General features: G+C 47.1%; 1 protein-coding gene across 1 annotated transcript in view; it reads right to left on the bottom strand.

Annotated features, from left to right (window-relative positions):
- Positions 1 to 16537, bottom strand: part of DHX8 (DEAH-box helicase 8) — a 32102-nt gene that overhangs the window by 2903 nt on the left and 12662 nt on the right. The window contains exons 11-22 of the mRNA XM_039220904.1: positions 16149 to 16296; positions 14503 to 14684; positions 12661 to 12855; positions 12162 to 12347; positions 11829 to 12039; positions 11295 to 11476; positions 8667 to 8807; positions 5398 to 5553; positions 2647 to 2784; positions 1574 to 1702; positions 1197 to 1393; positions 543 to 722 (exon numbers count right to left, since the gene is read on the bottom strand). Coding sequence (XP_039076835.1) covers positions 543 to 722; positions 1197 to 1393; positions 1574 to 1702; positions 2647 to 2784; positions 5398 to 5553; positions 8667 to 8807; positions 11295 to 11476; positions 11829 to 12039; positions 12162 to 12347; positions 12661 to 12855; positions 14503 to 14684; positions 16149 to 16296 — 2045 coding nt within the window. The remainder of the gene's footprint in view (positions 1 to 542; positions 723 to 1196; positions 1394 to 1573; positions 1703 to 2646; positions 2785 to 5397; positions 5554 to 8666; positions 8808 to 11294; positions 11477 to 11828; positions 12040 to 12161; positions 12348 to 12660; positions 12856 to 14502; positions 14685 to 16148; positions 16297 to 16537) is intronic.

The raw sequence follows: 16537 nt of genomic DNA, 5'->3' as shown, positions 1-16537 counted from the left end.
AGGAGGCGCTCTAGTCCTGGCTCTGGTCCTAACTGGTTAAGTGACATGAAGCCAGTCACATCCCTGGACCCGGTTTCCAGCTCTGTGGAGCACAAGGGGAGGGCTTCTCAGGCTGTCTTCACAGGCTCTGCCCTGGGGCCCTGAGGCAGGAGCCTCAGAGGCTGCCACCGGAGCTGGCAAAGGCCGCGCAGCAAGGCTCTGCACCTCCAACCCTCCCTGCGTGGCAGCACCACGGTTTCCTATGGGTTTGATACTAGGGTGGGTAAGGGTCCAATTTTTTTTTTAAATGTTACAAAAAAAAATCGTTTACACCATCTCGCTAGGCGATCTCTAAAATCCCCCTTGGTTCTCACCCCTATGGTTTTATTTCTCTCATATGGGTCTGATATCGTGCCTACTTCAGGCTTCCCCTGTTCTAGAAACAGGAGCAATGTTAGAGGGAAATGTGATGAGCTGGGTGAACACCTACATGCAAAATGGCAGTGGAATTACAGGTCCTTTCTGTTCACAACTGCCCCCAGATCCTGGCCCTGGCCACCTACCATTCCGGCTGCCTATTGAAGAGAGCACTGGAAGGGTGGATGTAGACCACCTGCTGGTCAATCAGTGTCCGGTAGCCTTCCTGCGGGTCTTTCTTGGCAGCATTCCGGAAGAATCCACTGCAGATGGCCTTCTGTACTCGGACTGTGGACTTGCCACAGGAGACCACATCCAGCTTGTGTCTAGCAGGGGGACAGAGCAAGAGAGGACACAGATGTGAGACTACCCTGCATTCAGAGGTTCTCCCATCTTCCAGACTGGTGGTGCCTGACAGCCCCACCAGAGGTCCTCAAGTCTGGGGTTCCCGTCTGGAAGAGGTACCAAAGTGCAGCTCCAAGGTGGGTAAGACGGATGCAGCTCCAAGGTGGGTAAGACGGATGCAGAAAGAGCCAGAGAGTTTATTCAACTCTACCCATAATGTCCCAGATGCTTCTAACCGAAGCATTTTTCAACAACCAATAAGTCAACCTCTTAGGGATGTCCTGAAGTGATTCGCAGTGGCTCCCTTGCCTGGGGAGGGTGTAACAGAGACAGAGAGGCTGGAGGAAAAAGCCTACATGAGGAGCCTTAACTTCTCTCAGGCACACGCAGAGATGAACAGACGTGACAGGCAGGCAGGCCGGACGCAAACATGGGGCGAGGCCAGCAGGCATTACCTGTCCATTATGCCCAGCATCTGCTTGCGGATATCCTGGGCCCGGCGCAGTGAACGGGCCTGGATGAAGTTCTCATAGCACCAGGGGTTCGAGAACTTGTTGTTCTTCCAGGAGTTGTACACGGCCAGCAGGGTGAGGTGGTCCCCTTCAGTCTGGTGGAATTTAGCTTTCTTTTGATCTGCAAGGGCTTGTTTGTCCTGCCAAGAAGTGGGACGGAGGGTCACTCTCTGCCCAACAGCTACTAAGTAATCGCCCAGCAGTTCCGGGGAGTCCCACGTGACCCTGCCAAGCGTCCACATTAATCACTGCAGTGGCGACAGGCGGATTTTACCCAACTTTGCTGCACCCCTCCCTGAATGTGAGTCTGCACTCCCTACCTTGGGCCTGTAGAAGACATTCTGAACAGACAGCATGGATACGATGGTCAGCATTTCCTCACTGCAGCCGAGATGCACGGACATGATCAGCATTTTGCACAGCATTGGCTCCAGAGGGAATTCTGCCATCTAGAGGGAGAAGGAGAAACTACAGTTGCCCCACGGAAGGCCCGACGGTCCTTGCCAGCGTCAGACACTGACTGGTCCAAGTGGGTAACGGACCACAGGGCATTTGCGCAAGCATGATGACGCGAGGTGCCTTTCTCTACCAGAAGAATGTTGTTTTTTAATTTCCCAAATAAACCTCAACAAAACGTACGTGACCAAGAACATAACTTGGGACAGATGGGAATTTTGCAGACATCTTTTAAAATTTAGACTCGATAATATATCCTGAAGAGGAGCACCTGGGTGGCTTGAGCGACCAACTCTTGGTTTCGGCTCAGGTCATGATCTCAAGGTTTGTCAGTTTGAGCCCCGCCATCGGGGCTCTGTGCTGACAGTGCAGAGGCTGCTTGGGATTCTCTGTCTCTCTCTCCCTCTGCCCCTCCCCAACTCTCTCCTCTCTCTCTCTCTTAAAAAACAAAAATAATATTTTTTTTTTAATTTTTTAAAAAAAAGAAAAATGAAGGCTGGACTCAATAATATATCCTGAAAAGGGGCACCTGGGTGGCTTAGTCAGTTGAGCATGCAACTCTTGATTTCAGTTCAGGTTATGATCCCAGAGCTGTGGGACCAAGCCCTGCACTGGGCTCCGCACTGAGTGTGGGGGCTACATAAGATTCTCTCCCTCTCCCCACTCACACGCATGCACACACACTCTCCCCCATCCAAATAAAAAACTTTTTTAATTAAAAAAAAAATATGTATCCTGAAGTGAAACTGTGGATGGAATTCCTTTTTCTGTAAAGAAGAAACAGTTTTAAGTAACAATGGAAAATCTCATTTAAAAACAGGCTTCGAGAATTCTACTCAGAGTTTACTCAGGGCCCCAGAGTTTGATTTTGCAAAGGGAAAGGAAGGCCAGCCAGGGGATCTCCCCAAAGGGACCTGAAGTGAAATCTGTCTCCTACCCTGCGGCCCAGGCGAGTAAGCAGGCCCTCATCATCCAAGGCCCCCAGCGTGTACAGCTGCTCCATGGCTGTGATCAAGGTTTCCATTGGAGGGGCGTCCATGAAGTCAAAGGACAGCAGGTCATTGATGCCCATGGCCTAGAAAAGAAGGGAAGAAAGCGTGTGATGGGAAAGTCAGCCCTGCCAGTTTTAATGTGGAGGGAGGGTGCTTGTGTACATCTTCCCTGTTTCTTCTATGACAAGTAGGAAGGCATCCTCAAGATTAGCAGCACGTCCATGGCTGAGCCACATAAAACTCAGACCAGTAGAAAGCATATACTTTCTCAGAAACTTTTTTTTAATGTCTGTTTTTGAGAGAGAGAGAGACAGAGCACGAGTGGCAGAGGGGTAGAAAGAGAAGGAGACACAGAATCTGAAGCACACTCCAGGCTCTGAGCTGTCAGCACAGAGCCCAATGCAGGGCTCGAACTCACAAACTGTGAGATCATGACCTCAGCCGAAGTCAGACGCTTAACCAACTAAGACACTCAGGCTCCCCTCTCAGGAAACTTTTAAAATTAACCACTTCTTCAGGGTGCCTGGGTGGCTCAGTTGGTTAAACATCTGCCTCTTGATCTTGGCTCAGATCTTGATCTCATGGTTCGTGAGATCGAGCCCCGCATCAGGCCGTGCACTGACAATGTAGAGCCTGCTTGGGATTCTCTCTCCCTCCCCCGCCTCTCTGTCCCTCCCTAGTTCATGTGCTTTCTTCTTCAAAATAAGTAAATGAACTTGTAATTAGGGAAATGCAAGTCAAAAGCACAAGGAGATGCCATTTCACACCCACGAGGATGGCAAGAATCAGGCAAAGAACAGAACAAGTGCTGTCAAGGATACAGAGAAATTGTGACCCTCGTACATCGCCAGTGACAACGTGAAAACGGTGAAAAACAGTTTGGTGATTTCTCAATAAGTTAAACACAGGATCAGCGTAGTATCCAGCAACTCCACTTGTAGATATGTCCAAAAGAAAGGAGGGACACAAGCAGACACTTGTACACTACTTTTCACGGCAGCACTATTCACAACAGCCGAAAGGCAAAGCCACCCAAATATCCATCAACAGATGAACGGATACACAAAACACAGCACACACACAATGGAATAGCATTCACCCTTCAAGAGGAATGAAATTCTAACACATGCTACAACGTCCTCAACCTTGAAAACGTTATGCTCAACAAAACAGCCGGGCTACAAAAGGACAATACCGCATGATTCCATTTATATGGAAATTCAGTCCACAGAGACCAGAAAGTGGAATAATGGTTACCGGGGTTGGAGGGAGCAGAGAAGGGACAGTTTAGTTTAATGCGTCCCGAGTCTCTGTCTGGAATGATGAAGAAGTCCCGGGAATGGACAGTGATGATGGCTGCACAACACTGTGAATGTACTTAATGCCATTGAACTGTTCCTCGTGAAAAGGTTACCAAGGTAATGTGTTGTGTGTTTTACCACAATTTTTTAAAAAAGGCAGTACACCAGGTTCTCCTGTCTCTTGTGTACATAACTGCTACTGTGCACCCAGGAAGTGCCCCACACCGTGCCAGGCGGTAAGGATGTGAAGGCAACTAAGGTACAGTCCCGGTTCTCGAAGAGTTCATGGTGGAAGACGCATAGACACAAAACCACAACAACACAGCGCCATCTGCATGCCTTGCAAAGAGTAGGCATTGGGTACATTTGTTAGCTGATGTGATGAATCAAAGAAACGAAGGAATGATGCATTTTCCAAATGCATGTAAGGAGGATGCAGTAGGACCCACGCCTTCTGTTTCTTTCTCCTAACGTGACTGTGACCGTAAACACAGCAGGGGTTCAATAAACGCTTCTTCAATGAATAACAATGACAAGGAATTATGTTAGCAATCAGTGAGCAGCGTGCCAAGGGCCTTTACCTGTATTATCTTTTATTTTCACAGCAGATACTATTAATAGCCCACTTTTGGAAAGGGGAATAGAGAACAGAGAGCAGAGCAGATCAATCTGCCAAGGACACAGAGCTCGGAGCAGAAGATTGAGCCACAGATGCCGCTCTGTTCTCACTCCAGAGACTGAAGCAGGGTTTTTTTTCCTGGAGCTCTGTTTTAGTCTCTCTTGGAGTGAATGAATAATAAACTATACCCAAGCACTCCACACCAGTAGAGTGCCAGGGCCCAGGGCAGTGCTGGTGTCAGGGGGTGGGGACGCCATCATCCAGGAAATTATTCACGCGGCTCCCCCTGCCAAAACGAGAATGAGGGTCCCCACTGGGGACGGAGAGAGGAAGAGCAGTGATTCAGAATGAAACCCAAGTCCCCAGAGGGTCAGTGTGAAACCCGCACTGCAGAGTTTTTGGCCGGGGAGTCTTGCTTCCGTTCTAATAGAAGGGAATCGGACGAGGGTTGAAGGAAGTGTGCCTGTCTACGGTTTGGCACTAATTAGGTTTTTCTAATATCCTTTTGGAAAACGCTAAGTAAAATCTTTTATGGCCAAATATCCTGCTGGCTGTTATGGTAAGAAAACACCGTGTGCTCGCAGCAGACATGCCAGCTCAGCCCCAGACCCACAGTGGAGAGGCTGTTATCGCAGCCGTTTGCAGCCCTCTCAAAGGCACTGCTTCCAGGAGGTTACTAAAGTATTTAACGAGGTTCGTAAAACTGACACTCATTTACTACAGACGCGGGATTGGACCATTCCATCAACCCATTCTAACGAGACAGTGATTTCTACCTTGAGGGAGAGCACGGTGCTCGCCAGGTTGGTCCTCTGGATTTCCGGCACGTTGGTGGTCAGCATCTCGTCTCGGTAGGCACGTTCTGTGTACAGCCTGTAACACTTCCCTGGGCCCGTCCTCCCAGCTCTGCCCGCTCGCTGCTTTGCCTGAGCCTAGAGGGGTGGGCAGAGAGAGATAACAGATCCTTTAAATGTTGTTGAACAGATTTACCCAGGAAATCTGCTAAATGGGGGGGAGGGAGAGCAGGCACTGAGCAACTGCCAAAATCCGAGACAGGGTTTATTTCACTTCCTTTAGGACCATTTTCAAAACTATCAATGCTCATATCATTCCCTCTCTAAAACTCAGCATTTCAGGAAAGTTTGTTCAAGTGAGGCACATACAGGCAACATAAATGGGAGAAATATAAAGATCACAGAAATACACATTCAAAACAGTGTGAGGCGCAAAAGCAGAACATGAAAAACACCATCCCCACAGTTGTGACCAAAAATGTACATAAACTACAGAAACGTAATGTTAATCCTACCAATGATGATTCTGCAGCTGTTTTATAAATAAGGTTGGGAATCTCGATGACAGAAAGAAATGTTCACGCACATAAGTGAAAAAGCAAATTATAAAATAGTACTAACTTTGTAAAGAAAAACAACTACCAGAAGGAAAAAAAAATACCCCAAAACTGAGGCTAACTCTCATGGTAGGCTTGCAGATAGATTCTATTTACTTTAGCAAATATCGAAAGTTGAACATGTTTTATACCTTAATAACAAAAGAAATTTTTAAACAAAAAGTGCACAAAATTGCATCCTTAGTAGACCACTAGACTTGCAAACAAGAAACAAACACACAAAAAGATGGGCAAGAAAAACATCAAAATGATGGCAGTTGGCAGTAGTAGGATTATGAACAATTTAATGTTTTCTATGTCCCCAAAATAATGTAATGCTTCTCTGCACTATTTAGGGGAGAGGAGCACTAATTTTTAAAATAAAAAGATACACAGGTAGGGACATCTGGGTGGTCCAGTCGGTTAAGCGTCCGACTTCAGCTCAGGCCATAATCGCATGGTTCGTGGGTTTGAGCCCCGCACTGGGCTCTGTGCTGACAGCTCAGAGCCTGGAGCCTGCTTCAGATTCTGTGCCCCTCCCCCTTCTCTCTCTGCCCATCCCCTGCTCGCGCTCTCTCAAAAATGAATAAACATTTTTAAAAATTACCAAAAATAAAGAACAAAAAAAAGATACTCAGGTAGTTTAGCCACAGGTCGCTAGGAAACAGCAAGCAGCCATCTGAAGAGGGCTATTTGCTGACAAACCACCTGTCTTACAACAAATGGCATCAGGACTGGGGCGCCCGGGGGGTTAAGCCTCCAACTTTGGACTTCAGCTCACGTCATGATCTCATTGTTCTGGAGTTTGAGCCCTTCATCAGGCTCTGTACTGACAGTGCAGAGCTTGCTTGGGATTCTCTCTCTCTCTCTCTCTCTCTCTCTCTGGGATTCTCTCTCTCTCTCTCTCTCTCCTTCTCGCTCTGCTCCTCCCCCCGCCTCTCAAAATAAACTTTAAAAACCAAACCAAACAAAAACGGTATCAGGATTTTACAAACCCTATGCCAATCCAAACCTGAGGCTACAGTATGAGAGGCTCTACCCACACAAGCACAAGCCAGCAACAGCAAGCACACACTGGCAGACTCCACAGCATTCTACACACGCCCCTCCCCAAATCAGAGGGCAAGTTAGCCAATTTCTCGATCACTCTAAGTTGTGCCCGCCACGCCGAGAAGTGGTATGGGGCACACACGCGGGGGTCAGCCTACCCCGGTTCCAATCCTGGCTCCGCCAGCTGTGTGATCTTGGGCAAGTCACTTAACCCTTCTGTGCCTCATCCTCATCTGTGAAATGAGGGTAATCACAACACCTACCACCGAGGAGGGGTGCGAGAACGCAAGGAGTTCGTGTGGGTGCAAGCACCTGGCGCCTGGCACTTGGTAAGCGCTCCGCAAGTGGTAGCTGCTATTACCTTAAACTCAAAATGAAAACCGCCTTCTGATTTTTATGGACGATCAAGATCATATGTGCCTCTTATAAAATAAGAAGAAAACATGTAAAAGCATAAAGGAAAAAAAATGCAGGTCACCCCTTAGCACGGTAACTAGCAGCTCCACCGACAAAGAACCCCGATGACCATGCTGACTATGCGCTTCCGGTCCCAGGCAAGCTCGCGCGCACTGTGCAAACACGCGCACCATTTATTTTTAAACAAAAGTTGGAGTATGCTGCTCTTGCCATGTTCCAGCTCACTTTTTTCAAATCATACATCACAATTATATGCTGATGTCATTAAATATAGATGCGCACCACCCTGTTAATGGCACACAGCATTCTACGGTGGGGATATACCATCTTTTATTAAACGACTTTCCGTTTGGAGTTCAGCTAGAATCTTCCCAGGTTTCCTCTCATATAAATAATGCTTCAGTGAACATCCTTTTCCCTTACCCTCAGACACGTGCTCAGGCACTACTAAACTTTCAGATGTACTCCTCAAGGTGGAACTCTTCTGTTCAGAGAACGAACTTTTAAATGTTGGACATGCTATAGCCAAAATGCCCTCAAAAAGGCTGACCAGGTTATTCATTTTAAATATAATTTGGGTAGGAAATTATTCCATAATTTCCATAATTCCATAATGTGAGAAACACATTAATGTCTCATGAATTAATACTATCTCAGATGTCTGCGGTTAAGCGCAGTATTTTAAAAACTACGTTCTTCTGTATTTTTATAACCTAGAGGGCTAAAAGTTAAACTTTTTTTTTTTAATTTCACATTCTATGGGGCTTAAAAAAATTTTTTTTTCTTTATTTTTGAGAGAGAGAGAGAGACAGTGTGAGCGGGGGAGGAACAGAGAAAGGGAGATACAGAATCCGAAGCAGGCTCCAGGCTGAGCTGTCAGCATAGAGCCCGATGCAGGGCTTGAACTCACGAACCTCAAGATCATGACCTGAGCCGAAGTCAGACGCTTAACTGACTAAGCCACCCAGGCACCCCTTTAATGAGGCTTCTTAATGTTGAAACACTACCCTAGAGATTCAATACAAACGACACAAAATCTCCCTTATCTCACAAAAGTACCTAGTACCTTAAAGGTTCATCTGTGAAAACAATGAAGTTCAAAACACAAAGCCATAAAAAATTTCATAAAAAATTAGAGAAGCCCTAAGGAGGTGTCTTCAGGACAGATGTGGGTAGACGCTGCCATACCTGAGAGATCGGGGTGACCACGAGCTGGTCGATGCCGGTCTTGGAATTGTAGACTTTCTGCTTCACAAACCCAGGGTCCACTACATAGTAGATGCCGTCAATGGTCAGCGAGGTCTCTGCAATGTTGGTGGCAATCACGACCTGCGGACAAGAGGGATGCAGCTGGATGGAGATGCCCAGACGCAGCCCCGAAGTGCAGAACAGGACGCCTGGCCTCAGACATCTTCCCGAAGGACTGCGCAGCGACCTCCCTCTCTGGAGGACTAGCTAGTGCTTAATCTGTTTGGCTTCATCTTAAGGGTCAAGTTGGGGACAGGATGGTACCTGAGAGGAGAAGTGGGAAGAGGAAACAGCAGAGGCCAATCAAAGGCAATTTCATTCGGTGCAAATGGCTACATATCTCATTTTCTAGATCCAACAGTGATTACTACAATTTTAATTTTCTCGCACCCTGGGAAAGCAGAGATTTCCTGGCATCACACGTGCCAGTGCAAAATGAGATTTTTCTTCCCCCATGGGGACATCTGGACTACAAAACGGGCTGTTTGTGTGTGTGGAACAAGAGAGAGACGTTTTGTTTTGTTTTTTCTGATCGTAAAATGAACGAGGCAGCAGAGGAATTGCAGGGTCTGTGTGTATGCAGCAGTATGCGTGATCCAGGAGGTTATTGGTCTCAGCTTGGTACTGCCACCGTTCTTCCACCAGAGGCTCAGCTAATAAAACACAATCGCTTGGAAAAATCACTGCAAGGAAGCGCCAGAGTATCTCGCGTCAGGCCAGCATCTCACTGGCCCAGAAAGGCTTCCCCTGGCCACAGAGCTGCAGAGCCCTCTTCAAAAGATGTCCCATCATCACCAACAGAACAGAGGAGGAATCGCCCCCAACCCTGCCCCTCCTCCACATTTCCCTCCTCAGCACCACCTTCCATCCTGCTGTCCAAGCCAGGAAGCTGGGAGTCATTCTTGACTTCTCCCTGCCCTTCACCCCTACACCTCCAGGAACCCACTGTGTTTTGTCCACTCTCTCAGTGTTATTCAAATCCATCTGTCTCCCATTCCTAGGAATATGCTCAAGAGAAACAAAAACATACGCCCGCGCACACAAGCTTGTAAACACGTACTCCTAACAGCATGCTCACAATAGCTAAAATGTGGAAACAACTCGAACGTCCAACAGCTGAGGAACGGGTAAACAAAATGTGGTTACGTCCACTCTGTGGATGTAGAATCTCATTCTACGACAGATTATTTGGCAATAAAAAAAGGGGGCAGGGGCACCTGGGTGGCTGTTGGTTAAGTGTCTGACTTCGGCTCAGATTTTTATCACACAGTTTGTGGGTTTGAGCCCCACATTGGGTTCTGTGCTGACAGCTTAGAGCCTGGAGCCTGCTTCAGATTCTGTGTCTACCTCTCTCTCTGCCCCTCCCCCACTCGTGCTCTGTCTCTCTCTCTGTCTCAAAAATAATCAAATAAATAAATAAAAACTGAAGTCCTGACATGCTACAACATGGATGGAACTTGGAAATATGCTGAGTGAACAAAGCCAGTCACCAAGGACCACAGATCACATTATTCCACTTATATGAAATGTCCAAAAAAACAATTCCAGAAAATAGTTGAGTGGTTTCCAGGGGCTGAGCAGAGGGGTGAATGTGAAGTAGGGGACTGGGGAGGGAGGCAGTGATTGTTAAAGGGTACAGGGTCTCTTTTGGAGGTCATAAAATCATTCTAAAATCCACTGTATGGATTGTTAACTACTATTATTGAAGGTATTAACAATCAAACCGTTTTGTGAATATACTAAAAGTCACTGAATTATGTTCTAAAGGGGTGGATCGTATTTATATCTCTCTCCATAAAGCTGCTACTTTAAAAACTCCATCTGTATCCTCTCCTCAGTCTCATACACACAGCAGTTGACTCCAGCCACGATCCATGAACTGCTATGAACTATGCAGCCCTTGAACTGGCTGCACACTTTTTTTTTTTTTTAATGTTTTATTTATTTCTAGGAGAGAGAGAGACAGCGTGAGCAGGGGAGGGTCAGAGAGAGAGGGAGTCACAGACTGAAACAGGCTCCAGGCTCTGAGCTGGCAGTCAGCACAGAGCCCGACGCGGGGCTCGAACCCACGAACCGCGAGATCATGACCTGAGCGAAAGTCAGATGCTTAACCGACTAAGCCACCCAGGCGCCCCAAACTGGCTGCACACTCTTGCCCCTCAGGCCACGCAGGCCATCCCCCTCAGAGCGCGGGTCCCGCTGCCCTTCTTGCCTAGAGAAGCAGCCACGTGCCCCTCAGGACAAGCTTAGACCCTTCCGTCCTCTGAGAATTCTGGGTCAGGGGCTCCCCCTCCGGGTACATGGAGCCCCAGCAGCTCCTTCACACTGTACGTCTCCCACGGCAGATAGAGGCCTGGCCGCATGCCGCAGCCTTGGTGTGTTCCCCAAAGCCTGGTAGGTGCTCCAGAAATATTTGCCAAATGAAGGAGGGGAAGGAGGAGCAGATCCTCATGCCTTAACAGACTAGCTGGACTGTTTCCTACGACATAAAGAACAAGGCTGGCGTCCCCCTGAAGCAACCCGTTAGGGCCAGGTGCTCCCCGCAGAGCCCCATCTGCCCAGCGTTACCTTTCTGCTGCCAGGGGGAGCTGGGTCAAAGATTCGGGTCTGCATTTCACTGGGAAGAGCAGAGTACACTGGCAGGATGATCAGCTCTGGGACATCGGGTCCCAGGGACTTCATTCGTTCGTACAGGATCTCGCACGCGGTATCAATCTCCTCCTGACCCGTCAGGAAGACCAGGATGTCCCCTACGAAGAGAACATTGACCTCCTGTGCACGTGTTCCACACGGAGACCACAGTGACACTGAAAGAATGCCCAATGACGGAAAACACGCGCCGATTCTGACCTCTAAGAAATCAAGAGGCTTTCACCTGTCCCTGTTTACTCTGGTTTTTCATTTTTTCTCATTTTTTGTTGCTTAAGATTTGTGTCTATGTTTCGCATCATTTGTTTAGATCTCTAACCGCCGCCTCAAACACGCCAGGCTTAGGCTTCCAGAGAGACCAACGTTTAAAAGACATTTTTTAAAAGATGAGAAAAAAGCTACCCGCATTAGGACTTTTGGCCTACGAGGAAAAAAAATTCTCCTTCCTCCTACCTGGCGGCTCTGTTAAGTGGATCTGCATGACGGTGATCAAACTGGCATCCAGATAATCTGTCTCAGGCTCCTTTGTGTACAATATTTCCACCGGATATGTCCGACCTGGGATGGTGAAGATGGGGGCTTCATAGAAATACTGAGAAAACTTCACCGCATCCAACGTGGCTGAGGTGACAATCAGCTTCATGTCCTGCCGTTTCTGAACCGTCTGAAGGGAAATGCAAGGCGGCTTTACTAAGAAGGACCGACCAGTAAGGCACAGGTCCTCAAATCCACTTCCCAGGATTCGGTTCCCACCGGTAGAAGGGTCGCTGACGGGCACCTCATTACCTTCTTCAACAATCCAAAGAGCACGTCGGTGTGAATGGTTCTCTCGTGTGCCTCGTCCAACATGATGATTGCATACTGTGTGAGGTCGGGGTCAATCAGGCACTCTCGGAGCAGCATCCCGTCTGTCATGTATTTGATGACTGTTTCTGGGCTGGTGCAGTCCTCAAATCGAATGGTGTAGCCCACCTAAGGCAGAAGCAGAGCCGAAAACCTAGACCCACAGCTCTCCTGCCTGCAATCCCCAGCCGGGACTGCAGCCCAATCAGACCATTAGCTGAAAGAAATCTTAAGAGACAAGAATTTGAACAAGAGGTGCAGTGACTTCCTCATGGTAAAATCTGCCTTGGACTTGACCCTGAACACATCAATGACGGCAACAAGAACCCTCTCCACCTCAGGAGAAGCCCAGACAGGTGGTACTCTTCCCATTTTATAGACAGAGATGTGGGTCTTTACACTCTCTTTAGGCATTTCCTGAACAACTTCAGTACCCACTCACCTCTTGGCCTAAGCAACAACCAAACTCTTCCGAAACTCTCTTGGCCACCGACATGGCGGCTACTCTTCGGGGCTGGGTACACCCAATCTTGCCCCGGGAAGTGTAGCCCGCCTCTGCCAGGTACTGGGTGATCTGCGTAGTCTTCCCAGACCCCGTCTCTCCAATAACAATCAGGATTTGATTGTCGTGGACAGCCTGAAAGCAACAGAATATAAACAAATACGGTCACTAAAATCTCCCACACAATACTCTGGAGGAAAATAACGTTCCAACCCTAAAGAAGAAAAGGGGGATCGATAATATACCCATGGTGAGATTACAGAGTTTAAGGTTTGTTTTTTTTTAATTTTTTAATGTTTTATTTATTTCTGAGAGAAAGAGAGAGAGAGAGTGAGCAGGGGAGGGTCAGAGAAAGAGGGAGATACAGAATCTGAAACAGGCTACAGGTTCCAGGCCCTGAGCTGACAGTCAGCACAGAACCTGACACAGGGCTCGAACCCAAGTACCATGAGATCATGACCTGAGCCGAAGTCGGATGCTTAACTGACTGAGCCACCCAGGTGCCCCAAGTTTAAGTTATTTTTAATCACGCATAGAAAAAAATATTCATGGTGATATTCGATGGCCAATGCACTTTCTTATCTCAACTGCGTGTATAACTTAAAAACTTGAAACTTTAGGAGTATTCTTGAAATGACTCAACTCTATTTTTTAAAAATTTTATTCATTTTCTTAAATACATAAAAACACAGGCAATGCTAAAAGCATAAGCTACCACCAAATATCTGGTGATTTTATCACCAGATATATCACCAGATATCTCTGATTTTACATATTTTTTAAGTACTACATGCACATGGTTAAAGAATTCAATAGTAAATAAAAAAGGAATATAAAGTGCTTGTTTCCACTGCCAAATCTCCTTACCCCAAAAGTTATCTGACTTCTATACCGTTTATAACAGCAAAAGATTGCCACTGACCTATACATCTATTAATAGAGTACTAGTTAAATAAGCCAGAGCGTGTCCACATAACAAACCACCACACACACACACACACACACACACACACACACACAGGAACAATTTCTGAGCTGTATCATTAAGGGGGAAAAGCGAGATGCAGAGTATACATGTAAAGTATTGCCATCTAGAAAAGTACAATATACGTGAAATGTACAACATCCACAACTGTATGTACATGTGTATTAGTATTTGCTTGCGTACATTTGAGACGGCACTGAAAGGATTCACTGGAAACTAGTAAACGTTTGATATGGCGCTGAAAGGATTCACTGGAAACTAGTAAACTCAGTTGCCTAGGGAACATTTGGTGGTCTTAAAATCCAATCTCCAAAAAACGGAAACAGGGACCTAAAGCAAAGTCTTGCCCATGTGGGATCACTGGTCAAGCATCCTCATTTTTCTTACTGACCAGAGATGCTGGTCTGTGCACTTGGAACTGCTCTAGGGGCCACCAGTTCACACAGGTTTATTTCCTCTTTGGGAAGAAGGAAAAAAAAAAAAGAGGTAGGGGTGCCTGGCTGGCTCAGTCGGTAAAACATGCATCTCTTGATCTGGGGGTTGGGAGTTCGAGCCCCATACTAGGTATAGACTACTTAAATAAACTTTAGAAAAAACAATGTACAGACTAATAAATATATATCTACTTTAAAATACTTGGAAACGTTCTGAGTTTGTTTGTTTTTTCCCTCTTCTCTTTGGAGAAGCCACTTCAAATGTACACATCCCTGTGCAGCTAATTTCAGTGCAAACATGTCACCCTTCTTTTAGAGACCACCACTACTCCTGCATCAATGTAACATAAAAGGGCTTCTCACCTGAACCAGCTGCTCCTTCAGTTTGTAAATGGGCAGGCTCTCTCTCTGTTCAATGATTGACATCTGGGTCTTTTTTCCGTAAGAGGCTTTGTTGCCCCCAAAAGCATGCTTCTTCCACTCGGGAATGTCATTGGGCATCATCCCTATACCCCTCATATTGGCAGCAATCTGTCTGCCTTCCGCTGCAAAGGAAAACAGGCAACTTAGTACCATCCTGAAGCTACCTCAGTGCCCCCGCCCTCATGATTCAACAAATCCCATCTCTCCAGTTCATCACTCCTGTCTGCTACCTCTCGTGTTCAAGCCACCATCCTGGCTCTCCATTAGAAAAGCCTCGTAAGTCAGGTGTCTACGCTTGCCCATCCAATCCCTTCTGCTGGCTGCCCTCAGGAACCCTTTGGTACTGCAACTCTGATCATGCCCGTCCCCTGTTCAGAACCTGGCAACACTCCCGAGTGGACTTTAGAACTGAGCCCCAACTCCTAAGGCCATCTCGAAGTCCTGGCCACCCCGCCTCATCCCCACCACTCAGCCTGCCACTCCAGTCCAGCTGCACAGGTCTGCTTTCCACCTCCCGGCCCGAGCCCAGGCGGTTCCTCAGCCTGAAACGCCCACCCCGCCCCCAAGCCCCACCTCGGCCCCTCTGATGACAAAGTCCTATCTATCCTTCCAGTCTCAACTTTCTCAGGGAAGTGACCCACACCACCTGTACTTCGTCGTGTACCACTAGTCGCGATTTAGTTAGTAATCTGGTAACTGTTTGATTAATAATTGATTTTCCCCATTAAATTGCAAGCCTCATAAGAGAAGGGATCATGTCTACTTACTTCAAAGTGTGGCTAAACTCCCCAGTTGCCTAACACATATTACTAAGAACCTGTTATGACCATATCAAGCAGTTACTTACCATTTACTGCACAAAGGGTTATGTGAAAAGGGGAATTTCAAAACTGTTGTTATCTTTAGCATAAAAAATACTTGGGGCGCCTGGCTGACTCAGTCAGTAGAGTGTATGACTCTGGATCTTGGGGTTGTGAGTTTGAGCCCCACACTGAGTGTGGAGATTGCTTAAAAATAAAATATACTTTTAAACATTTTTTTTTCTTTTTTAAGTAAGCTCTATGCTCAACGTACGGCTTGAACTCAAGACCCTGAGATCAAGAGTCCCATGCTCTACCGACTGAGCCAGTCAGGCGCCCCCAAGCATAAAAAATGCTTAAGTTATTCAGAAGAAAAACTCAGTCTAATGATTTGACCAGGGTTACTAAAAACATTTTTGGTTTTAAATAGGGGTGCCTGGGTGGCTCAGTCGGTGAGGCATCTGACTTCAGCTCAGGTCATGATCTTCTGGTTCGTGGGTTCAACCCCCTCGTCAGGCTCTGTGCTGCTGACAGCTCAGAGCCTGGAGTCTGCCTCAGATTCTGTGTCTCCCTCTCTCTCTGCCCCTCCCTTGCTCCCGCTCTGTCTCAAAAATAAACATTAAAAAAAATTAAACAAACAAAAAACATGCTTTAACCAAAGGGAAAAATCCCCAAATCCCCAAAGCAAAGACCAAATCTTCAGTATGTGCTGGCAGTGCCCCTCCCTTTGTACTTGAAGGCTCAGATTATTTTTGAAAAGTCCACACGCCCCTACCAGGGTCTTACCATCAGGCAGAGGATCAACCCAGTGTTTGTTGAGCCCCATGGGAATGGAATCCATCTCAGCTTCCCGTTGGGCCTGCTTGAGTTCCCGCCTTTCTTTGGCCAGGGCACTCTGCATCATTGCTGCTTGGGAGAGGGAACCATCTGGGTTCTAGAGTAACACAGGACAAGCAGCATCAGAATGAGATCTCAGCATGCATTCAATGGCCAGGAACTCAAGGGTAAATGCTAAGCCACCTGAATCTAAGAAATGAGACCCACCTGGAAGGATGTACCATACTACACCGGTGGGTACATCAGTGTACTGGGGTGTTGGGGGAAGATGAGAACCCCAGGAGCAATGGGACATACAAGAAAAGAGTAAGAATTCCTCTGGATGGTCCCAAGAACCA

The sequence above is a fragment of the Hyaena hyaena genome, unplaced genomic scaffold, assembly GCF_003009895.1.
Source record: "Hyaena hyaena isolate Hyena2069 unplaced genomic scaffold, ASM300989v1 scaffold_925, whole genome shotgun sequence".
Taxonomy (NCBI): domain Eukaryota; kingdom Metazoa; phylum Chordata; class Mammalia; order Carnivora; family Hyaenidae; genus Hyaena; species Hyaena hyaena.
Note: the sequence above shows the minus strand (reverse complement) of the source record. Positions and strands in the feature narration are given on the sequence as shown.